At 43.6% G+C, this 25963-nt stretch overlaps 1 protein-coding gene across 12 annotated transcripts in view; it reads left to right on the top strand.

Moving 5' to 3' along the window:
• The first annotated feature begins 2090 nt into the window (after positions 1-2090).
• The window catches only part of LOC119652845 (ankycorbin), a 101625-nt gene continuing 77752 nt past the window's right edge, over positions 2091-25963 (top strand). Inside the window, exons 1-2 of one of the 12 annotated variants that reach the window (XM_038057190.1) lie at positions 23828-23977; positions 25210-25516. In XM_038057190.1, the coding sequence (XP_037913118.1) occupies positions 25331-25516 (186 nt within the window). In that variant the 5' untranslated portion in view covers positions 23828-23977; positions 25210-25330. Of the gene's footprint in view, positions 2322-23827; positions 25517-25742; positions 25890-25963 lie in introns of those variants that run through there. The other 11 variants (XM_038057191.1, XM_038057189.1, XM_038057187.1 and 8 more) reach the window with 11 other exon arrangements.

Below are 25963 nucleotides of genomic sequence, written 5' to 3'. Positions count from 1 at the left end.
GTTGCGTCAACGATTGTTATTATTATTAAAGCAATAGCAAACGAGACTGCAGCTAGAGTTTCGGCGTTAAATTAATATTGGGAGTCCTACGTCTAGCAGGCTCAGGCTCAGGATCACCCTGATCTACGGTGCAGAGGTATGGGCTGACGCTCTTGGCAAGGAGGTATATTGTAAGCGTCTCGCGCAAGTATAGAGACAGGAGCTTTGCGGGTGTCGTCTGCGTACCGCACTGCCTCTGAACCCGCCGTGATGGTGTCCGCGGGAGTGGCCCCGGTTACCCTTCTTGCTAAGGGGCGTCAAGCCGTGTACAAACGCAAGGGAGGAGAGCCAAGGGAGGTGGTTGCTCGTAAAGAACTGCAATATACCTTAGGTGAGTGGCAACTCTCTTGGCAAAATGAAACTAGGGGAAAACGGACTGCGCCGCTCACTATCAACTTAGATGCGTGGCTGAATCACTACTACTTATACTGTACTTATTATTTCCTGTACTGTTTTTAAATTAAATGGTATTATTTTCATTCTGAGACACAATTTTATTCGACATTTGTCAAACTTCATAACAGCGACTTTAGCAGAAACAGAAGCCCCATCAATATCTTTCGAATCACAGGGCAGCAATGCCCAGACTTCTGTCTCTTCCGTTTGTTGTTAGAAAGCTTATGGTCCGTATCGTGTTCTTCATTGAGGCTAAACTGCCCTTGACGAAGGGATCTACTGTCACCGATACTATTTCTTCTGTTTTTCTGTTAACCCCTTCACGCGGCCCTCCATGAAGGGCAAAAGTTCAATATACTAAATATAACGTCGGTCCACAAATCCCCTTTTTCAATAAATATTTCTACCTATTAAGCTGACATTTTTATGCGCCTTGTGAAACTAAAGATTGCAATCATTTATATTGTTTACACGTGTTACCCAAGAAATTTGTTTTTACGCAAAAAGGATTTTTCATTATAATTTCTGTAATAATAAATTACACAATAATCAGTTTTGGTATTATATAGAAGCACCCGTATTTAAGTGTGGACGTAACTTAGTAAGAAAAATATAATTTTCGCAAATCCTTGAATATTTCTGTGGCTCCATTAATATCCGTCATTCATATAATCACTTAATAAGAGAGCTTCAATCACCCCATTCCTTCCATCCAAGGTGAATGCGAATTTCCAGCAGACTTTACTTTAGCGAGGGCTTGGAAAGATTAACGTGAAGGATATACTATCTTCTGAAGGCCATCGAATTAATTCGCGCAAAATAAATTGGGCAATGAAAAAGCCACTACTCAAAATCATGCCCTCGGCGTTATGAATCAGAATTGCTAAAGATTATTAGTTAACAGCGAATAAGGCCAAATGTTTAGATGCAAACAGTGCAAACAGTAAGCGATGGTACTCGTTGAAACGGTTGGCAGCTAAAGGTCAGTAAGAAGGTACTAAGCATGTAAGGATGTCATGCACTATACTATACTGCTAAATTGCACCAAAAATAAGGGAATTCGGTTTTAGATTTTCAGACCCAATTTCAGATCTGAACTTTGAAAATATAGAACATGTGCTCCAATCCCAGGTGTGTGAACCAATGAATCCAGTGGATACGAAGTTTTCCGGTGCAGTTTCATTCTTAAATTCTTTGAATGGTAAATTTGCTGAAGGGCAGGGAGATTAGGTCACAAGAACCAAAGTATGGACATTTTCTCGTGTGCCTGTGCGCTTGCTAGCTTACTCAAGAAATATTTGCGTGTGCCCCGATTCCGTGGAGCCGATTTTGGGGTGAGCGTTGAGTATAAGACTCCCTCGTGTACTTGAGTAGTTAGCACTTTCTTGAGGGTATATATGTGTATGCAAATCCTGACACCGAAACATGCCCCAGAATGACCATATGACTGACCATAGCGGCCAATAGGGTGTAAAACCGCGCAAGCTCTACTAACCCACTTAAGGAACAGCCCCGTTTTAATTTGTTGAATAATAAAGACCGAAATACGACTCAAAGTCAGTCCGACTCGATTGCTGGATACTATTGCAACCGATTTTTGAAATTCTTTTTTCAATCAGTTAACGTGCCGCCCGTCCAACGAAGCGTATCGAATTCAGGACGTTCTTAAAATGTGTGTTTCGGACGTTTGTTGCTGAAGTTTCGAAGAAGAAAAGTGTTAACTGAAGTTTTTAAAAGTAAAGTTCTCTGCAGTCAGGATAGCCGCATAGATCACCCTTTGAGATTTATCACGAAAAGTTTCCGTGAATGATTTGTGACTTGCTTCATACTTGTCGAAGTTTCCGCTGAATTCTTCATTGTCCTTGTGAGCTGAGCTGAACAAGTAGGTGAGAAAGGAATAAGTTTGTCTAGCCATTCCTCCAGTTGCTTTTCTACCATGCCAACTATAGGTGAAGTATTTTAAAGTCTGCTGATTCTACCTGGATACTTCAGAATGTTGGGGAAAAACCTGGATTTGGACCATGTTTTGTCCATATGGACAAACATACGTATCCAAGTTCATATTTTTCTATTAGGTCCTGAATGGCGTGATATATGCGTGCGACTTCCATTGAGTTGGACTAAACTTTTCGCATTTTTCATCCCATTCCTCTTGCTGAATAATAACGTTTCACAAATTTCATCCCTTCATGATTGCGTAGCCTGCATACTTGTATTGTTAGTGTGACCTATTTATGCCAATCAGCAGCGGACGGTTGTTGCTGACTAATGAATAGCAATGTGTCCGATGGGCATTGTTGGCTGAAAGCAAGAACTGCATCCGTAAAGACCTGACCTTTGGATGAGGAAGTATAAGAGCTCCGATTAATTATAATTGGACTAGAACTGACTTGTTGTCAATTACAGCTTTTATACAATGGTTTAGCCTCTGCCTTTATGCAGTTTGGAAGTCGAATAAATTTTGCTTCATTATATTTCTCAATTTCGGGACAATCAAATGTTAACCATTTTGAAAAGAAAACATAACAAAGATATTGTGTTTCAAATATTATTATTTCAGTTAAATTTATATTGGTTGTGGTGAAATTTGAAGAAACACTGCATTTTCAGGTAGGATATGGATGCATGTTTCCAAAAATTTGCAAGATAGTAATGCTGCCATGTTTAAATTCATTAAACCATTGAACTTAAAAACCGAAGTTATTTTCACAACTTCATTTGCTAAATCATTGAATTTCCATGGAATATATCAATCAACATCATAGAAACACGTATCTGACGGCCTATTGAAAAACCTGAGGCGAAAGTTTCACGACCTTTTTAAGGTTTTGTTTGCAAAACAAATTAAAATTGGTTCAATGTCTGTCTGTGTGTCCGTCTGTCTGTCTGTCTGTCACAAGCACTTTTCTCAGAAACAGATGTACCGATTGACACGAAATTTGGTGAGAAGGTGGGAACTGTGGATGCTCAGACATGCAGTGAGTGATATCCTTCTACGTTCAGATTTACGGGGAGTCCCCATACATGTAAACCGGGGGTGTAAAAATGTTTTTCGCCGAATGTAGTCTTGTGATGATATCAAACGGAAGGCCTCGATTAGTATTTTTCGAAGCCGGTATTAGTTTTGAGATTTGTTAGAAAGATGGGGAGTGGGAGGGGTGGAAAGTGCTGATTTCTTTAACGGACCCATTCTCGAAAACTACCCAACCGAAAAATCTGAAAAAAAAATCACGAGGGATCTATATTGTGCCCAGGCCTCAAAATACTCTCCATAGCAATATCTGTTCAAATTAAGTTAATAATAGTATATAACCATATTTTTGGGGAAATTGAGTAAAATCCCCCTTAAATCTATCCCAGAGTTATAAAAGGTGGTAGTGGTATAAAATATGATATGAAACATATTATCTCCAAGTCAAAATCATGCTATTAGTAACAAAGTTACAGTAACTCAAAGTTGACTTTACCGTGTAAATTTACTGCAACTAAATATCAATATCACACTAAAGTGGGTAGTCAGACGTGCTAAATGCATATACATAACGGGCTACATACAAATGGAATAGTTCTACATTCAAATATACACACACGCCCAGCTTACGGTTTTTGTATAAAATTTAAAAGAAAAGAAAATAGTTGATTTTCACAGTTTCAATATAAAGGACAAGTATTGGGTTACATAAAATGGAAATTATAAAGATTCCAATTTTTGTGGAGTGCAACATTTGCTTTCCGAAACTTTTCATAAATCCTCCGCCGAAATTGCGTACCACTCATTTTGTAGTTATTCAATCAAATACTGCCCTTTTTTGGGTTTGGGCTTCGTAAGTACACTCTTTTTCAACCTACATTACACGTTTTCTGTTGCCAGGCCAATATGTCCAACCATCACTTCCTAGGTTATCAAAGCTGAATACGGTCGAATTCCATTCTGCGTTCAAATCGGCCCCTCTCTGCCCAAGAATTCATGGACATTATTGAGGCATTGTGAAAGGACATTCTGCCTTAACTAACACTCTTTCCTCGACAAAGTCTAGTTGGTTTATTCCACGACTACTATCAATCATGTATCTAGATTGCTCAAGAGGTTAGAGCGCTGGGACTGTTGTTGAGGAAGATGGTGGTTCCAATTTCACTGGCGCAAAGGGATTTGTTATCGTGACTGGATGTGGGATAGTAATGGACCCAGCTGCGGATGACCTGAGACCTGAGTTAAATAAGGGTAATGATCTCGGGTGAGCGCAATGCTGACCACATTGCCTCATACGCTGTAGTGTACCGTTACGTCCTTGAATTAAGTACTCTAGCACACTTCAAGGCCCTGATACAATATAGATTGTTGCGCCAATGACTTTTAATTTTATTACTCTGTATCATGATTTTATGTCGAATATGGGGAACTATATTCGTTTTGTGGGAATACTCCCTGAATCGCTTATTCTCAGTGTTCTCTTTAGTTGATTAGGAGTGGGTATAATTGTTGTTTTTAAGGTTTTGTGGGGAAGAAACCCTATTAAAATCAGTTAATTTTATGTCTGTCCATCTGTCTTCGAGACTTAATTCGAAATGCTGAATCTATCTTCACGAAATTTTATGAGAACATATGGTCTATGAACCGTAACATGAGCACCGAGTTTCATCATTTTCGATCTAGTCCCCATATATGCGAATGGGGGGGAAGCAACATGTCTTTTTGTAAAATATGTTAATGTAGGATATCAAATTAAAGGACTCAAATAACACATTTCAAAAATGCTCACTTCTGATATCGGGTTAAATGCAGGGAAGTAAGGTCTCAAAATATCTCCCCAAAAGGAGAATCAGGTCTCATTCTCAAAAACTATCCAACCGAAAAATCTGAAAAAAATCACGATGGTGTATTTATACACAATTTAGGTCCCAAAATAAACCCCAACGATATCTGCTCAAATGAAGTGAATAGTTACATATTAATCCTTAAGTTCATCCTAGAAGAACAAAATTTTTCATTGGTAGAAAGGACATAATTCTGGAAACTGAAACTGATGGATTTTTTTTTTTTTGGTTTTAGCCAGGTGTATTGAAATTACACATAAGATTCCGGACTCTTGTTTCTTCTATCCATCTCCCTCTTTTTCGCTCTAAGAATGCCACTCAGCTGCACGTGTCCTCACCCTGCAGCATGGCCTCAATTATGGTATTAGGGAGGAAATATGCCCTTCCATCGAAAGGTAATAGCGATGGCGCTCTACCTTTTGCAGAAGAAAAAGATATGGCAGGCATCATCCACCGCATCCTTACAATAAATGCAATCGGACGACAGTGATTTCCCGATTGTGTCCTGGTAAGGTTGAAAATACCCATGTCCGTGGAGCAGTTGGTTTACGAAATAGTCAATCTCAACGTGCTTTCGATCGGGTCACGGCCACACCTCACTTATGAGATGCGCGGTACATCGATTCTGTTTCCCAATATTGTTGCCATGTGCAGAGGGTACTGACTCTCCCTCCAAAAGCTACAGCTTCTTCAGGATAGCAGCTATGACGATGAAATCCGCGCAAGGTCGTTGGCTGCCAACACAGCCTATTTCAGCTTAAAAAAACTGTTTCGCTCGAAACGTCTCACCATAGGGTCAAAGCTCTTACTGTACAAGACTATGACCTTGCCAGTCCTTATTTATTCCTCGGAAGCCTTGAATTGTGAACTGTTGGCCGCGTTCGAGAGAAGAATAATCCGAAGAATTTTTGGCCCCCTACATGAGGATGGACGATTTCGTAATCTACATAAAGACGAAATCTATGAGCGAGCGCACAGTTGTTGGCAGCCAACACAGCCTATTTTAGCTTACAGAACCTGTTTCGTTCGAAACGTCTCACCATAGGGTGAAAGCTCTTGCTGTACAAGACTATGTGTGACCTTGCCAATCTTTTTCTCGGAGACTTGGGTTCTTAACAAAAAAGATCGCAAACTCTTGGCTCCGTTTCAGAGAAGAATCCTCCGGAGAAATTTTGGCCCCCTACATAAGGATGGACGATTCCATAGCCGATGGCGTAGGTCAGGACGCCAGATAGCTTTTAGGGATATTGAATTGGTGGACCTCGGCCCAAAACCGGGAAGTATGGAGTTCCTTACTAAGGTAGGCCTACACTGGATACCGGTTGTTGCGCCGTTGATGATGATTTTGTAAGGTATATAAGCCGGAATAACTCCCGCTATTACCATGGGTGCAGTGTATAGAAAGTTTTTTGCACTGATTAACACAAAACCTTTATATCCGAAACGTCTAGCTTCTGCTATTTCGACCTGTTCCAATGTTCATGTGCCTACTCTTGCATTATTGTCGGACACCGTCCGGTAAACTCTTTTCGATCCTAAGGAAAGTGTCGGTGGCCATACACTTTTTTTTCTATCCTCCTTTTTCCTTCTCAGAAAATCCATTTTTAAGGTTTTGTTCAAAACGGGTCGATTTGTGGGTGGGGTTGTGCCGTTACTTCAACCACCCCTTTGCCTCTGATGCCACATGGAGGACTTTGGACGTATCCCCCAACCCCGCAAAAAACTTAGTTTCGAACAATGTTAGAGGTATAGATAGCATTGATTAGCCAGGTTTGTGGACCGGGTGTTCAACATGCTAAGGTTCATCCCAATATTTCATTGCTTCCGTTACCACAAACTGCACTGTCAGGAAGCCCTTTAGGGATTCGTTGAGCGATCTCAAAAAACGCGTGGTTCCTCGCGTACGTTGCATTCTGGACACTTCTGAATTCGCAACCGCCTGCATACGATAAAAAGTTTCTGCTTTAGTGTGTCGAGAATTTCAACTATGCGTGGCTCACTGTCTGTTGGCATTGTAATGGGATTTGTTTTAGTTACACCTGGATAAGCACGATTTACTGCTTAGAGCCGCATGGAGCGCTTAGCTTTCGCCACGTGTCGTGATAAAGGCTAGATCGGGGGCGAGCAACTAAATAGCTTTGGCTCGGCTTCCAGTGCAGCGTGGACTCTACAACACTGTGGTCACTTTCGATGTGCTACTCCCTTTTAGCAATACAGAAAATAGACTAACACAGAACAGTCTCAACTTGTTTTTGGTGATAACTGCATTTTCAGAATTTAGAAAAGGTGGCAAAAACGGATCTAACGCGGTTAAGGGGGTCATCCCGTGTGTCGGATCCGTGGAATCGGTTTTTTTTGGCATCAATTGTATCCAGATATTGTGTAGAATATATTAGCGAAGCGATTTTTTGATATTCGGAGTCGTTCGGAAATTATAATGTTAAACACGCAATAAGTCACAAACCAGGTTTATGTCAATCGCCGTAATAAAGCGCGTATTTATCGATCCGAATGACGTTCGAATGACTTGGCTAAAAGGACAAGAATTGAAGCCAAGACTGTACCCGTGTTTCTTAGCGAAACCTAAAGTTTATGAACTAGATATAGCAGATTAATGATCAGTTTAAATTGTATGGCTAAAAACCGTATCCTACTTTTTAAATGCGTTTTTCTCGAAATTGTATATTGAAATCTGCTGCCACCATAGCCCACAATCTATCCAATGGAATTCTTTGAAATTTTCACAACTTATTCAGAATATATTTCTACGGTCCGCAAACTAGGATAATTGCGATTGATATTCAGAAGATTTTTGTTTTTTTCATGAAAGAAACCTGGAAAAAACATCAAAATTCACAAAAAAAAGTTTAAGACGGCATCAAAAATTTAGTTTTTAATATTTTTTAATCATCCTAGTTTACGGACTGTAGTTAAGTCTGCACGTTAACTTTTTTCTTCAAGATGATCGCGGCGCCCTCTTGCGTGGCAGCACGAAAACACCTTTTTTTGAGATGGGTGTATAAATTGCTCTGTATTTCAATAATGAACTATGCTATCGGGCTGGAAAAATTACTGCGCATGCCCAAGATATTAGATAGTTAATAAATATGTGGTGATTCGTATTTGTATCTTTATTCAGCCAGCTTTATCGAAACCGATGACGAGAAGGTGAAACGGAGAAATATTTTGGCTATTATATTTGGCACCGCAGGGAGCATGCAGATACCCATCCAATTGTCATGGATGCGCTTTTAGAACTTTGGCGATCATCTACTTCTTCCACTCCTTTGGAGAGTCTCAGATTCCCGAGATTTCCGTACGGGTGGAAGTAACAGATTTGTACTAGCTGCAGGTTCAGCCATGAATACGTTAAGCCCAGCGGCTTTATTCCATTTGGCCGAAATGACTTCGCTGGTTTGCCATTTCTTCCACAAGAGAAGGAACCTCACCGGATGTGATACGATGAAGAACGGTGGTGAAGTGTTGTTTCCACATCGTTAGTTGCTCTTCATTGTAGAGGAGAAGTCGACCGTTAACGTCCTTCACAGGTCCATCAAATGCTTTGCGAACGCATGCAGACTCTTTCGTCACGCGGTATAGACTTCTGAAATCACTGCGTTCTTGCGGCATCTTCCACTTTTTTGGCCAGGGCAATAGCAAACTTCTTTTTGTCACGGCGCACAAACGCTAAACTTTCCGGCATTTGCCCGCCATCACTCTCAAAGGTCCCTTCCGTTCATCGATTCGCTTTCAGGATTCCGCAACCAGTGAGATTTTATGACGCGCCATCGGAACGTGTCCGACCACCTGTGTAGCACCCGAAGAAGGAGAAGTCTCCTGCCGCCCGATCAGTAAGACAGCTCTCCCATTGTCTTGCGACAGCTGGGTCATACAAGCGGTTGACATTGAATTTAGTGGATCGCGACTCCCCAACCCTTCGAGAAGTGGCGGATGAGACCAATGTAAGTACCGCTCTTATTACGTGCATATAGGAGACAGCTCCCAAATCTATTGCTGATCGCAAAGTGGTCGATTTGATTGTCCGCAGAGCGTTGGTCAGTTGAAACCCAACTGACCTTAAGGAAACTTCTGCGCTCGAACAATGTGCCACCAATGACGAGGCGGTGGAAGCTGCAGAATTACACATTATCGTTACGGTCGGTGAGATCGTGTTGCCTCATCACATGTTCGAAAAAGGTGTTGTCACAACCCACATTGGCAGTCAGATCACCCATCACGATCAAAGTGTAACATATAGAAAGCCTCCCCTGAACTGCATATAATCGTTCGTAGAAGGTATCTTTTTCCATTAAATCGAAAGTCTCGATTGCATGGTACTGTGGAATTGTGATGCTCCGTAACGTGGAGTGAAATTTCGCAGTCAGGTATCTCAAAGGAACTGACACCTAAGCCAAAAGAGCACGTTTTGCGGTAGTCGTCAGAAACAACCAGACACTGGATTCGCGTCTGGTCAGAATATCTAGGTTATGTGATTAGAATTCCGGCATGAGTTAGAGAAAGCGAGCATTCTGAGGATCCTCGATACTGTTGTCCAGGAGCGTGGGCATATTCCAGAAACCAATCTTAGTTTCTTCTTGGGAGCAAAAGGTCTTCGTCGTGAAGGCAGTCCCTTTTTGGGGCATTGTTGAACTCCGATAGCAAGTAAGCTCAGTTAAATATCCGAAAGTTAATCTAAAGAGGATACCCACATGGAACATCTTTATCTGACGAACCAGAACCTGTATTATGTATATACTAGAAACTTTGTCTACTTTTATGTAGAAACTTGAAATTAAGTCTGGAAAGGGAGCTACTGCTCTATGAACCATAATTAAACCAACCTGACAACGTGCATTACGACTGTGGGTTCCAGTGAAAAAGTCCAATTTAGCAATCATCTAAAGGGGCGAAAAAAAGGTACTATAATCAATGCTAGATGCTTCGAAATGTGTCAACAATAAAATTATATATACAGAAAGACACTAATTAGACTAGGGTTGTGAAAAAAGCCGCATAGCTCAGCAAAAATTACGATAAACCATTAAGCCACCACCAGCTAATCTACTAAACAGGAAAGCAAGACAAATTTTGCTTACAAAATCTTTTGCCAGGTTAAAAAGAACTGACCTACTTCGGTTGCGTGCCCAATAGTACTTAAACTGAAAACTGATAAGTTACGAAGCGGTTCAATTCTTAACCATTACCAACCTAATAATTATACCTACAAAATGGGGAGGCTCTCAATCTCCACTGCCAGACATGACCCCAAGTGTAACTAACCCTGCATTAGCTATCCTGAAATTCAAAACAGTTCTCATTCAAGAGGATGAGGATGCCGACGAATGGCTTAATACATGTAGAGAGGTACCAAGAAACAGATAATTATATGCTATCAGCAGAATAACTACAAATAACATAAACAATGTAGGGAACATATCGAAAGAATTGTGCACCCATTTATGTAACAACCTGCCGTATATCCATATGAATGGATGAATTATGAACTATTTTTTTAATACCATTCAATTTCATGTAACTTGCTGGAAATTAGGTTAAACCGGAAAACCCTTAATTTAATGTTTGTAATAACAAATGTAGTTTCGGATGTAAGAATTGAGAAAAGTTAGGCCTTGGCTCAAAACCGGCATTCAAATTTACAGGCTAGGGCATTTCTGGAGATGATTTCCTTAATTTAAGTGGGGAAACCACATCAGTATAGCAAAAAGTAATAAGCTGATTATTACGAAATTTATAAAAATTATATTTTATAAAATTACTAAGATTATAACATCCATTTGGTATGATATCATATTTTCAAGGATCATCATCATCAACGGTGCAACAACCGGTATCCGGTCTAGGCCTGCCTTAATAAGGAAGTCCAAACACGCCAGTTTCGCGCCGAGGTCCACCAATTCGATATCCCTAAAACGGTCTGGCGTCCTGACCTACGCCATCGCTCCATCTTAGGCAGGGTGTACCTTGTTTTCTTTTTCTACCATAGCCCTTATAGACTTTCCGGGCTGGATCATCCTCATCCATACGGATTAAGTAACCCGCCCAGCGTAACCTGTTGAGCCAGATTTTATCCACAACCAGACGGTGGTATCGCTCATAGATTTCGTCGTTATGTCGGCTACTGAATCGTCCATCCTCATGTAGGGGGGACAAAAATTCTTCGGAAGATTCTTCTCTCGAACGAGGCCAAGAGTTCACAGTTTTTTTGCTAAAAACCCAGGTCTCCGCGTAATACATAAGGACTGGCACGATCATGGTCTTGTGCAGCTTTGGCTTTGCGCAGATTTTATCGTCATAGCTGTTATCGGTTGTGATTTTCGACCGTAGATAGGAAAAATTTTCAAAGGTCTATAGTCTCGTATCTTCATTGTTTTCGTTTGACTAGTGTGATTTGATGTTGTTCGTTCTTTCGTTTTGGTTATGGCGCTGACGTCGTCACCATACAATTGGTCTTGCCTTCATTAATGTGCAGCCCAAGATCTCGCGCCGCCTGCTCGATCTGGATGAAGGTAGACTGTATATCTCGGGTTGTTCTTTCCATGATGTCAATATCGTCAGCGTAGGCCAGTAGTTGGGTGGACTTGAAGAGGATGGTGCTTTTCGCATTTGCATCGGCATCGCGAGTCACTTTCTCCAGGGCCAGGCTAAAGACGATGCACCGAAAGAGAAGAATGGTCGACAAACGTCTTTCCAGATTAGAAGCAATCTTCACCGACGGGTCAGTCATGCAGGGTGGATCGGGCGCAGGGGTGTTCTCGGAGAATCCGATTATAGAACTGGTTCGACCCCTCGGCAGAATGACGACCATACTCAAGGCGGAGATATATGCCAGTTCATTGGTAGCAGAAGAATGTCTGCGACAAAAATGGAGGGGTTCCACCATTTGAATCGATTCCGACAGTCCGGCGGCATTATCACCACTAACTAGCAAAGACATATCAAGCCAGTTGGTGTGGAGTTGTCATCAGGTGCTGCTGAAACTTGGCCGACTGAACGAAACATTCCTGATGTGGGTGCCGGGGCACTCTTTTTTCTTTTTTTTTGGGAGTACACAGTGGTGGAAAATCTTAGAAAAACACGTACGCCGCAACTCCGCCGCCCGAACGCCGGAACTACAGCGGACGCGTGTGGGATTCACACCCACTAAAAACCACCCCCGGTCTCTCCAGCCCCAGCCCCGCGGGACCACCATTGAGGAATTACGTCGCGGGGTAGGTTTGCTCTTAGGCACTCATCCTTCCCCTATTTGCAGCTTTCCTCCTTCTTTATTCCTTCAGCAACTCCTCCTGCATTTAGATGATTGCGGAGCCAACCGCAAGCCACTTCTCCTCGGACTCCAGCATCTCAGTAACCAAGCTCTCCGGGGTCCCGCTCCTGCCCAGCACCTGGTTTAAGCTCCTTCTCTCCATCACAAATCGTGGCCAGTGAAACATCACGTGCTCTGGATCCTCCGGTATGCCATCGCATCTGGGACAGTTCGGAGAATCATCCAACCCAAAGCGGTGCAGATACTACCTGTAGCAACCACCGTGTCCCGTGAGGAACTGGGTAATGTGATAGTTGGTCTTCCCATATTTTCGCTCAAGCCACACCCTAATGTTGGGAATGAGCCTGCGCGTCCACCGACCTTTCGCAGACTCGTCCCATCTGTGTTGCCAAAGATCAAGCGACTCTGACCTTGCCGCATTTCTACGCTGTGCATGCCCCTCCATACGTCTTGCATTGTACAGGACACTCATTTCATTGGCCAGAATGTCAACCGGGATCATGCCTGCCACCACCAATATTGCCTCATCTGATGTGGTTCTAAAAGCACTTCAAACCCTCAAAGCCATCCGCCGGTAAACCGAGTTCACCTGCTTCCGTCTCTGAGAGTTTGGAGGCGCCTCTGCCCACACAGGCGACGAGTAGAGCAGGATGGAGCGCACCACTCCGGCTAGCACCAACCTCCGGCAATGTTCGGTGGTGGCACTGGCTGCCTTTTGGTATGCATACTCTAGGTGTTCCCTAAAACTCAATTTGGTGTCAATTATTACCCCCAGGTATTTGATAGCCGGCTTTGATACGACCGTTTGTCCACCGACCTCCACTTTTACAGTGTTATTTTTCCTACGGTTCGTTATTAAGACCGCTTCCGTTTTCGTGTCCGCCAAGGTCAACCCCGCCTTTTCTAGCCAGGACTTTACCGCTCTCACTGTTTCTGTTGCGTAAACCTCCACATCTTCTGGGTGTTTTGCTGCAATAACCACAGCTAGGTCATCAGCAAAACCGACAATCATAGTCCCCTCTGGGACAGGAAGAGCAAGCACCCCATTATACATGATATTCCACAACAGGGGACCAAGCACCGATCCTTGTGGTACCCCGGTTGTGACAATGTAGTGTTTGGGGCCCTCATCCGTCCCGTACCAGAGAGTCCTCTCTGAGAGGTAGTTTTCCACCAAATTCGCTAAGTATCCGGGGACACCTATGTCAGCCAACGCCCATTTAATTCTATTCCAGTTGGCCGAGTTGAATGCGTTTTTCACATCCAATGCCACCACGACACAGCAGCCGCCAGAAATCAGTGCACCTTTTGCCAGGTTTACCACCATGCCAATTGCGTCCACCGTAGAGTGGGCGCGTCGGAAACCAAACTGGCGTTCCGACAAACCATTGCTGGCTTCGACGATGGCCAGGAGTTTGTTGTAGATGACTCTCTCCATTGTATCCAACAGGCAGATAGGACGATACGACGCTGGGTTTCCAGGTGGCTTGCCAGGCTTCGGAAGCAACACCAACTTTTGCTTTTTCCACTGGGCAGGGAATATTACTTTCTTTAGGCAGGCCTCGTCTTCACTGCCAGTTTCAAAGCTCGGTTGGGGATCCCATCCAAACCTGGAGCCTTGTTTTCACCGAACCTACCACATATTTCCCGCAGCTCCTCCACAGTTACAGGCGGTATTATGCCGTCATTTAGCTGGACAAAAATTTGCCTTCCCCTATTTTCGTGGTGAGGGAACAGAGTGATAACAATCTGTTTCAGGAGGCGCGGACAGGTCACCTGGTGTGATTTCCGCAGCCTTTTCATCACCACTCTGTAAGCCTTGCCCCAAGGGTTTATGTCGGCATGATCACACAGCTGTTTGAAGCAATTCTTTTTGCTCCTCCGAATGGTTTCCTTTAGGCGGCCACGCAATTGTTTGTGTGCCTCCTCTCAACCATCGCCACCGGGTTTTCCCCTGAGCCTCTGGCAAAGCCTCCTTACCCGAAAACATGCGGCTCGCAAACTTGCGATTTCGTTGTTCCACCAGTAGTTGGGTTGCCTACTGGGGAGCAATCGCCTTCTGGGCATAGTAGCATCGCATACTTCCGTCACCCATCGAGTGATCTGGGTGGCTTTCTCTCCACCCGTACCACTCAGGGATATGTCGGATTTGAACACCGCGGAAAACGTGTCCCCCTCGAAAGCTTTCACTGTCCAGCCAAGCATACCACCCGGCATTTTGCGAAAACTCTTTTTCGAGCTCGATCCGCCTTTGATTTCTATGCAGATTGCCTGGTGGTCGCTGTGAGTATAGTCCTCACTGACATGCCAAGCGATTCTACTGGCTAAAGTGGCACTCACGTATGTCAGGTCCACTGTAGACCCCAGGCCCCTTCTCCGGAAAGTGTACGAAGACCCAACATTCGCCAGTACCACGTCCAGCTCCGCGAATGCTTCGAGGAGAACACGTCCCCTCACATTAGTTATCCGGCTGCCCCATTCAAGAGCCCATGCATTGAAATCGCCTCCTATTATGATAGGCCAACGTCCTCTTGCATCCAAAACAAGAGCAGCAAGCATCCGCTCATACTCGACAAGTGTAGCGCTGGGTGGAGCATAGCAGCTGTAGATGTGGATGCCCTTCACCTTCGCTCTGATGAAGCCCTCCTCCGGGTGCTCCATTATTTCCTGGAAGGCTTGTTCTCCACAAGTCCACAGCGCTGCTTGGCCCATTTGGTCTTTGAACCAAACGCTACCACCGCGGTTTCAGTATGGTTCACTTAGTAACATCGATGTTTTTCTCGCGGATGGTTTGCGCGAGTAGATCCTGCGCCGCCTCGCAGTGGTTGAGGTTGATTTGTATCAACCTCATCTGCGATTTGTGCTAAGGGCTCTCCTGTATTCTGGGCACCTGCTGCTGCCCGCAATGTGCCGATGGTCCACACCCTCCTTTTCTTTGCACAGTAGACAATTTGGGTCAGCTCCGCAGTCCTTGCTGATATGGCCTTCCACTCCGCATCTCCTGCATTGCTTTGACCTGTCATTTGGGTTAGTGCATGACTTCGCAATGTGACCAAAGCCAAGACATCTAAAGCACCGTTTTAACGCCACCTGTTCCCTAAGGCGACACATAACCCAGCCTATTCTCACTCTCCCTGCTGCTAACAGTTTGAGTGCGTTCTCCACTGGTAGGCTGATGATGGCGGTTTGTGTTCCCCCATAGGCTTTCCTTAGCGTTTTCACCACTGACTCTTGTAGTCCGGCAAGATCGAACTGTTTCTCCAACGCTTCGCGAACCTCCTCCTTCGTCGTGATGTCATCTATATCTTTGCAGATTATAGTGATCTCCGGCCTGCTAGCTCTTATGTCGGCTTCCTGCCCTAAAGTCTTGCCGATTTGGCTTAAGAATTTGTCCGCGGTTACATCCTTGGATTTCTTAAGTTCTAACATACGATCTCCCTTCTGGGATCGTCTAATGCGGCTGACGCTGTCTCCCAAATTGGTGAGTTCGGGGTCTGCCTTCACTTTCCTGAGAATGTCGGCCCGTTTGGAAATGAAAATCACCTCCGGTCTAATCTTCCTCCGATAATTTCTTTTCCGCGGTTCTACCTTCCTCCAAGCTTCCACATCCGCCTTTGAAGGTTCGATCCCTTTTCTCGAGGTAGCCACTGCACTGTTTATAAACTCACACAACTCCATGATCTTTTTACCGAGGGCAGTAAAGGCAGCTTCAGCCTGATCATTGCCCAAAACATCGCTCGGGTGAATCGGCGTCAGTGATTCTTCCTCATCCAAGACTTCCGCTATACGCTTCCCACTGGGGGTAGTGATCGTGGGGGCTTGTGCCCGTGTGGGAGGGGATCTGCGAAAAATCGAGCTCCTGCTGAACGGGTCCATCACTGGAGCCAGTTCAAGTTCCTCCCGTACGCTTGTAACATTAGATGCCACAGTAGCCAAGGTTCCCACGACTGGGGCACTGCGGTCGTTGGATGTCGACGGCCGGGAGTCCGCTTGCTCACTCCCAAAAACCGCCGGTACTGGGTTTCCGGAGGCCTGCACCGTAACTTCATTCTTCTTCTGCTCCTCCATGTTTGGTTTTATTTCTGGGTATCCTTCCCATAGCCAATTTTTATCCACGGGTGGGCGTTTACTTCCCACCTACCCGGCCTGCGCATAAACATGCCCATACACGCACATCTCCGGATGCATGAATGTGCATGGCCATGACACATTCGCCGAGCATTCCCTTATCCGCACGAAGGGACGCGCCTGATGGGAGATTTGGCTCCTATTCTATAATATCTATCCTATTCTATAACACCTTTTAATGCTCCCTCTATATACAGGAAGGTAGCTAGAATATAATGCTTATACTGTAGTGACCACTTCATCATCATCAACGACGCAATAACAGGTATCCGCTCTAGGCCTGCCTTAATAAGGAACTCCAGACATTTTGTACAACTGACTTTCGTACCATACCATATCAAATACCTGTGCTACGTCCAGGAACACTGCAGACCAATACTTCCTTTCCTCTAATGCTCGGCTATTTTCTGGCATTCTATAACTTGTGCCGTCGTGCTACCCTTTTTACAGAGGCCGAATTGATGTTGGGGAATTACTTTTTTGTCGGCAAAGAAAAGGGGAGGCTTTCGAAAAGCTTTGATCCTTCGGATAGCAAACTTATTGGCCGATATGAGCCTGATAGCGTTAAATCCTTGCCGATCTTGGGGGACGGCGTAACCTGGCTGAATAATTATATTATATTACTGGGTGAGATACTTTTTGACCATTTGTCAACAGAAGCCTTCTCCGGATTGACATTATGCAGTACGCAATTGAGAATGTCCTTCGTTCTTATGTAAAACCCACTTTCTGGCCTAGCAGGGGGTAATTTAGATAAAAGTGGATCACTTTACGAGAAAATTTATTGAAAAACTTCCTACAGATAAGTAGCAGACACTGCTCCTTTATCGGCATTGCTCCACCCCCAGTTTCCATTGGCAAGCCTTAATGATGGCTCAGTCTCCACCGGTCACTTCCGCTTTTTGTTTGCCCTGAATAGAGTGTAGTCTTCATCGGGCTTACTTAAATTAATTATTTCGCTGAAGATAGGTCAAAGTTGCCTGTGGGGCAAATCAGGGTTGAGCGTAGGCTGTCCTGAAGAAATAATATCAAGCCCTTTGGACTTGCTTGTGATTTCGAACAATTGCCTGCCTTTTGAAAAGATTATTCTCGATCCCAGTCAGTTAGTATGGCATTAAGAAAAATTTCCAAGAGTGCTGAAAAATCAGTAAACTGTTATGCCGTAATTTTAAAGGTTGGAAGGCAATATACGACTGAAAAGGTGATTTCGCCGCTAGATTCGGTTAGGCGGATGGGTGTAGCATGGAGGTATTCCTTCCTGTAATTGTTCAGAGCGAAGTGTCGGGATTTGATTAGAATACCAGCTCCACCACAAGTCTGGGTACTTGGCGTCGTAGAAAGTGTATTCTTGCATTTGGTTCTTTCGTAAGACGCGCTGCGGGGATCTGCAAAATGTCTTTAGAAATGTCGATTACAAAACTCTACAGCTACAGTTTGTGTTGGCTGATGCCATTTGGATTTCGAAGATGGATTTCAGCTCGATCATTTGTTACCGATTAGGATTTGCAGAATTGATGATTGGTTACGCATAATCTCCTGAAACATGGTCTTCATCGATGTCATGAATTGAGTCAAATGCGTCAACGTGACGAGAAGTCCCTCTAAACTTTGTGAAGCGGAGTTCAATGGTGCCTGACCTTGGAAAGTGGGCTGCATGGACTACCATAATTTTTATCAGAATTTTGGATCGAATGGTTTCTTAGAACGGGTACATAAATAGTTCTGACCCCCGCCCTCGAGTCCCTTACAACCAATGGAAAAACTAATATTGCGTTAAAAAGTACTAACCGGAACCTCTCACTTGGTATCGCACATGACCATGCGGCGGAGCGATACTGGATGCACTGAGAGAGAGCACAACCACAAGTCTGGTTAGATTAATCGTCTGAAGTAGGCCTTGCCGGTTCATTTTGGCATGTAAAAATTTTAGAAAAATAATTGAATTGCTTCTCAATCACGGAAGGAAGACGTACTTCTAACTTTAAATTTTTAATATGTTTTGCTGTAAATAAATAAAATCAAAAGTTGAAATATGATAACCAAGTTATAAGTTAAATATATTAATTTTGAACAACTGAAATTAATAAAAAAATGTATCGACATAATTGGTGACTCCAAATACTTCCCCGCGCAATTCCAATTTTTTCAATTGAACAAAAAGGAAGGAGTCGCAGAACGAAAACCGCAGGATGTACAACGGGTTTTAGAAAGAAAAGTGGATACAATTTGTTAAGGAATGAGAAATAAAGCTGACCTGAAAAGCATTCCAGTTTTTTTACGAGTTCAATGAAGGCCTAACGGTTGATCTGGTGAGGCGGCTGGAATTAGCGGGAAAGGGACCAGCTGATAGATGCACAGCAGAACAGCTGGACCGAGAGTTGAGTTTAACGTGGTGCTACATGTCTTGAGTGCGCTGCAGTTCCGAAGTAAAGCTAACTTATCCTGTGCCCCCAACACGCCCGACTCAATCCTGACTTCATTCTCCGTTTCATTATTTTGTCGCAGCGTATGAAAAAGTTGGGAATTTGCCATAAGTAGAAATTGTATTCTATGGCTGATAGCTAATTATCAACCAATGTAATTGAGGGAACAGCAACAATGACGATATATTTTTGTTATTGCCCGTGAATGTGTTCTACTGCGAAAGAATAAAGGGCTTCCATTTTGCTAAAGTGAACATACTTTACTGGAAACCGATCGTGATGCTTTCGAGAAAAAGAAAGTAAGCCCCTGGAGAACTCTCAAAGCAAGGGAGTCTGCATCCCATATTTCATTGTGTTTAATTAATATTTGTTTGTTCAGCGGAAACTACAGCTGCACGGTGGAGAAGAGTTCCTCGGCGAGTACTAAAACTGTTGCCTGCAGGCACTTCATCCGCTGCCTACGCGAACCTGATTAAGTGGGCACTACAAATTGTGGCGAAACAGCTGAAGCAGGTCCCGCCGTGCTGCTGGTCGTCGTGGCGCATAAACGTCGAACCGCCCCACGATTAGCCGTTTCGACGCCGTGCTGCCCGACCCAGTCACCAAGTTAGACGACTCCCGTCAGTTATCCGTGACGGATCTTAAAGTCTGCTTTCTCCTCAATTTGTTAGTGCATTTTATACTTAACTGTGTGGTGATAGCTTCTTCAGTAAGTAATCTGCAAAACTGCAAAGTTCTTTCACTTCCCTTACTTACCCCCTGCGACCCTGCGGTGGTGTACATTCATTCAGACTGATGATTGCCATCCCACCTCCTTTCACAACCGGACTTGGTTGGTCATTTTTGCTTTTAGATGCTAGGAAAACATAATCTGCATAAAGCAGTGTATAGGGTGCTGGACGTTGCTTCTCTCGTGTGTTGGTGACCATAACAAGAACAAAGAGCGGTGATGAATGAACGCTTCCTTGGTGACCACCAGCAGAGACACAAAGCGTTTTGATACACCCGTCACACTTCCAACTTTACTTTTCGGATCGTGGTAGAGCAACGCACGAGTTCTTCTGGCACTAAGTGTTTTCTTAGAGAATACCAGATGAGTTGTGTGGCACACGGTCAAACGCTTTGTCCAGATCTTGAAGTGCAATGTAAAGAGCGCGATGCTTGTCACGGTGTTTCCTCATTAGTAACGGCTCAGTGTATGTTGCGTCAGTAGTTCCACAGTTTAAGAATTTAGCGAATATTGTTGGCAAGAATGCGTTTCAAAATTTTCATGGTATGAGAATGTAACCGGATTAGACGGTAATTTGAACATTCTGCTGGATTACCTTTCTTTTACCATATTGGAACTGTGGTACTTTTTCGTCAGTCAGATGGTGTTCTACATTCCTGAATAACCCGAGTAAAGAATTCACTGAGCGATAGTGTTGGGTTTCGGCTCTTCGCTTTCCAGAGCTCAGGTGCGATGACGTTTCCCCGATTTCATTCGTTTTATTGCCTCCTCGGCTTTAGTTGCGCTGACAGGTGGAACTGCTTCAAATGTCGGCAATAATTGCGTAAGTAGATTCTTCAGTTGCTCGAAGTATTCTCGCCATCTATCCGTCACGGATCGACAGTTGGTAAGCAAAGTACCGTTCTTGTCATCAACGCAACAGAATTGTTCGATATTCTGTGCATATTCCTTTCGGCTTTTGACAAGTCGATACAGATCTCCCTCGCCATCCCGAGTGTCCTGTTTATCGTAAAGATTTTTGTGATGGTCCGCTCGAATGATAGCGATCGCTTCCTTTGCTTCCCGGTTGGCATTCTTATGAATTTGTTAACTGGTCAGCGTTTTATCGCCCAGAAATTTGTGGTGAAGGCGTTTATTTTCACGGACCTTCATTTCAATATCATCATTCTAAAGCCAAGTATCTCAGTTTATGTACCGTTTGATGACGCTAAGTGTCTTTCATTTGATCCCACGATTCTTTTACATTCGTAATGGTTAGTAATGGCGTAACTGAGGTCATTTCTCCTTTCTTCTCACGAAGTCGCCATCATTTAATACGCAACGGGCCAGTACGGTCCTCACGCTGTTTTATTGGTGGCTTAAATCGCAGGGCGGCAATCAGTGGCCGAGGTTCAGGTGCGATGGTCTTATAGGAAACAGCTTTGCATTTAGTGACAGTGGTAAAATGTCGGCGTCTTATGAGAATATAGTCGATTTGCGTTTTACTGTTTTCACTATGAAATATAGAAAGATGAGACAATAGTTTGATGAACCATGTGTTCATAAGTACAAGGTCATGGGTGTCCGCAAAAACGATTATACGCTCGCCCTCGCCTTTCCCCCATAGCACCTGTTACGGTCTGCTTTTTCACCCACATTACCATTAAGGTCGCCGGCAAGGATGATATAGTCGTCGTAGGCATGTGACAAGTCGAAGCTTTTGGCACCAGACCATCGGGTTTCTTGCGGAGCACAGATATCAAAGCGCCTTTTCCGAAGAGCTCGACAGAAACGGGGCCCTTTCTGCTGCGTCGACTGAACTGGACGCCCTAGCGTTTTTCCGAGGCTTATTACTCGATCCCATGATCCTATTTTTTAACGACATTAGGGGCACTTTTCGGTCGGCCACCAAGAGAGACCAGGCAGGATTTATCACAGGGGAATAACTCCAACTTTACTTTGTTTTACTGAGGAAAGTGCAAAGTACACTGCCTCAAACCCTTCTCGTTTACCAGGGCTTAAAACTGAATTTACATTTTTCTCTCTTTTTATGAGGTACAAATAGATATAAATTCGAATTGATTTCCTTTTAATTCTCTCTCCTCCTCCTCTCTTTAACTCCGTAAAGCTTTTACAAAAAAGGGCGTCCTCCAAAATCATGGCCTCAGAATGTCAAAGTTCGGTGGGAACCTCAAAGGCTGCGCCTCATCTGAGGCAGGGGAAACATTGATCGAGGATATTGTCTGTCATGGATCTTCCTCTGGAGTTTTACGGTTCCACGTTCAGCTCGTGGCATTTCGATAAGTGCGCGCGAATCCCCATGTTTGGTTTGTACTTCAGCGCCTGGTGCGGACCCATTTACCAGAAAGGACCTGTGAATTATGGTGTAACGACTCATGAGAGATTGAGGAGCTCAAAGGACCCCTCCACAGCACGAAGCATGCAAGCACGTATCAACGGAGTGCTTCCATGGTTGCAGGCGGACCTTCACGGTCAAGTTTGCTGTCTTTGGTTTTTGGGATAGCTCTCTCCTGCCTCTCAGGGAGGTTGTTTCGTGATCAACAAATCTAATTTTCTGACTACAATTTGCATTGAAACAGATTTAATGTCGAGTTTCGATCAATTTGATCCTTATAACATAATAGAAGTGCAGAATTCTGCGAGAAAGGAAATCAGAACCGCAAATCCAAGAAGTCGGCCATTTATAATCAGAAAAGGCGTTTCAAGAGCAAACACGGGAGAACATTTTTTTTCTCATCGTCACGTTCAATATAATGGAGCAGCTTTTTATGTCAAGCTCGGAAAGATCACGAAGGAACTGAAGAAGCAACCCGTCGTTGACATCAACCTATCGTTAGTTGAGAAGAAAATAAGCAACAAAGAAGAACTTGATTTCAACCATTACTACTAAAACCGTACTTTTTACTAACAATATTTACTCCGCATTTGTATTAAATACATATTTTTGTATATAAATTTTTGAAAGTAAAATAACACAATGAAAGTGCATGTTCCGCTCGCTGAAGTCCCTGTGGCTTCAGCGGCTGCTCGGGGCACGCAGGCCATCCTAACGTGCGCCGATGGCGGTTTTCCTGAGGTGTTAGTCTCCACTGCGGACAATATACACTGGGTGTATAATGTCCGCCCCTCCCCCCCTTATGTTCCACGTGTAACAATATCTTCCGCATATGCGGAGGTTGACAATTCCTATATTTACTTTCGTGTGAATCGGCACAGTTGTTTCTGAGAAAAGGGCGTGTGACCATAGTCGGATAAGCAGAGAGTGAACCGATTTTAATTAGATTTTTTTTGCAACAAAACAGGTTAGACTCTCAAAAGGAGGCGAGCTGTAGTCTAGCCTTTGGCTTTCCATCTACGGAAGTATTCGACTCTGTAACTTTGTGCGTATGTTTATTTGTTTAGATTGCTCGAAAACAAATCATTTTTTACCTCAAAAAGTAGGCATTAAGGGGAGGACCCATTGGATGGAACAGAACAAACAGTTGCATTTCCTATATCAAATCAATCCAAGCATTTTCATGGCGACGGTTATAAACTGTCTGTCTGAGAAAAATGCCGGCTCCTTATCCTTGAAGTGCATATATAAAACTGATTTGAGCCGTATGTCTTCTGAATTGGAAGTTAGTTGCTTAGTTGATAATGGGAAGATGTTTTGTTTTTTTGAATACAGAGTAAATTGCCACATAAAGGAATTAGTTTCCCCTAACAATTGGTAAGTGGAAGAATCTCAGATCGTGTATATGTGATATAGATCCTTACTTTCGATTTCCTCCCACGAGAGGGTAAGCGCTTCCTTGAAACGCTAGAACAATTAAATAGCATTCATTAAGTTCGAAGAACTACTTAATTCAAGGACGTTTGAGCAAGTTTTGTGTTAGGCACAAACGTATAGCCAACACCTTGCAGCTCCTTTCCTATCCCTAAGCGTTGTTTGGGCATTTGAATCCATGGAAACCACTCGCTGCTGGGTTTTCCCTCCCCGGCAAGACCACATTCCGTCGAAAGGTTGAGAGTGCGATGGAATTACACTTCAAATGAATGTGTGATAACTTCGATGGCGTTAATACAAAAGAAATGCGGTTGCGACGTGCTGAATCAAAGTCCGTGGTTGTCAAAATTTGCAAACATTTCGCGTAGCTTTGCGTGTCATTCGCACTAACAGTAACCGAAATAAACAAATTTGTGCCGTAATTGTGTGATTGGCTCTGTGTGATGTGGTGTCATCGTGTGGGAAAGCATGGTGGCGGGTGCTCTTAGCGCAAGGACACGTATGGGGGTGGGGGCCAGTACAGGCTTCGAGTTGACAACTGTTTGCAAACCAATTGTGTCGATTGTATGTTGTTTTTATTTGCCTAGCCCCACTTATAGGCGCTAATAGAATGTACATAACCCAAGGATCGCGTGACATCCGTGCACAAATGTTGGCAGAGTTGAAAACGATTTTATGCTGTGCCAAATTGAAGTTAAGGGTTAAAATTAGAACTTGATTGTTGCTTAACACCGCCAACTTAATGTTGAGCTGCTTCTTTGCGAAATAACGTGCAAAACATTATTTTTGGAGAAACATTTCGTGAGAAAGTTCTGCCATAATTAAGTTTTCAAAAGAACCCGGCGTTGCTTGTGCAGGGCCTTGTATTGATTTATTGGCTGTGCGTATCCTCCACTATTGCTACCCCGTGTTGAAATTAGTTCTCTTCCTCCCCAAAAATTTAACAAATTCGAGCCAAACGCTATGTTTTCTTATGAATGACTCGTCAACAGGAATATTTTTCTCCTTTGCTTTCACTTAGAAAAAAATCTGTCTGAAAATAGAGCACAAAAGCCAAACTTTTTTTGCTTCGAAGCTGCAGAACTTGGCGGTTTTAATTATCGACGTCGTCAGAATGGGGAATAGGCTTGGGAAAGCTTACGTTTTTCACTGTAATTAGTTTCAGATGAAACCAGGTAATTCAAGGTCCACCTTTTGATGTTGTGTATTCCAGTCAAGTCCGATCATTGAGCCAAGTACACTAGCTCCTTTTCACTCGCTGTATTCAATTCCTTCAATATAATTTCCAAGTCAGGGCTTGAATGCTGCTATGTGTGAGTTTCTCTTAAGGTGGTCGCCTTTTCGTTAAAATCAATGTGCCGTACCCCAGAGCCTTTAATTGCGGGGGCGATTCATGTCAGGGGTTCAGGCCATAATTCATGTAAACTAATTGGATCAGCAAAAGTGGCTCAACGGTAGGGAGCACTTACGTTGTAGCCCATTCAGGAGCATTGTGAAAGCTTTCATGTGTCAGTAAATGGCGCAATTTTTCGGGCATTTCTTCCTACTTTGTTCAGGTGAAATATATAATCCCATTTTTAAAGCTAAGCGGACCTAAGGGTGTAATGAACTATTTTGTGTCCAGGGTCCCTTCGGTGCAGAGCACATGTGTTAGAGATGTTGTGGTGTGACTGTGTTGTCGGTGTCAATAGTGTATCGCATTGTGGCGCAAGTACGAGGGCGTCGGGCCGGAAGAATGTTTATTAATGGAGTGTAATAAACACAACATGAAAACGGTGTCATCGCCTCGCAAAGAGTCGCATTCGAAAAGAAAGGATCGCACGCGAACTGTGCACAGCGCTGTCAAACGCTTAATGCGGGGCTGCACAACTTTAATGCATGCATGCCAACAAGGACACACAGGGACAATCGTGAAGGAACTAAGGACTAAGGTACGAAATATCACATGCCACATGAAATACTATCTTTCGAATCCGTGTATCTGAATAGGCGACCAAAGCTCATTCGAATGGAATTGAATGTGCCCTAGTTTGACTGTACGTTTTGTGTCTCTATCTTAGTGGAGTTTCGTACTCTTGAACTTAATGCAAATTACTTTCAGTCCGCCGGGAGTGACTTTCTTGCTTGTGGATATGAAGGAGTGATTTTGTAGATTTTAATGCACTTGGGTTTAGGATTTAATTAAAAGATGTGTATCGGAATGGCATGTTGGCGTAACTTGCTTTTCCATTAAATTTCAGTTGATCAAATGACGGAGGAACAGTGGTGTTCAATGAGAATACGTCTGCTTCAGGCGAACATACGGTTAGTATATTAGCTGCGAAGGATTAGTATTTCATATGAACATATTATCAATTAACGTGACATCACTTCCTTAT

Source organism: Hermetia illucens, chromosome 3 (assembly GCF_905115235.1).
Source record: "Hermetia illucens chromosome 3, iHerIll2.2.curated.20191125, whole genome shotgun sequence".
Lineage (NCBI taxonomy): Eukaryota > Metazoa > Arthropoda > Insecta > Diptera > Stratiomyidae > Hermetia > Hermetia illucens.
This window is presented reverse-complemented; position numbering and strand designations above follow the sequence as displayed.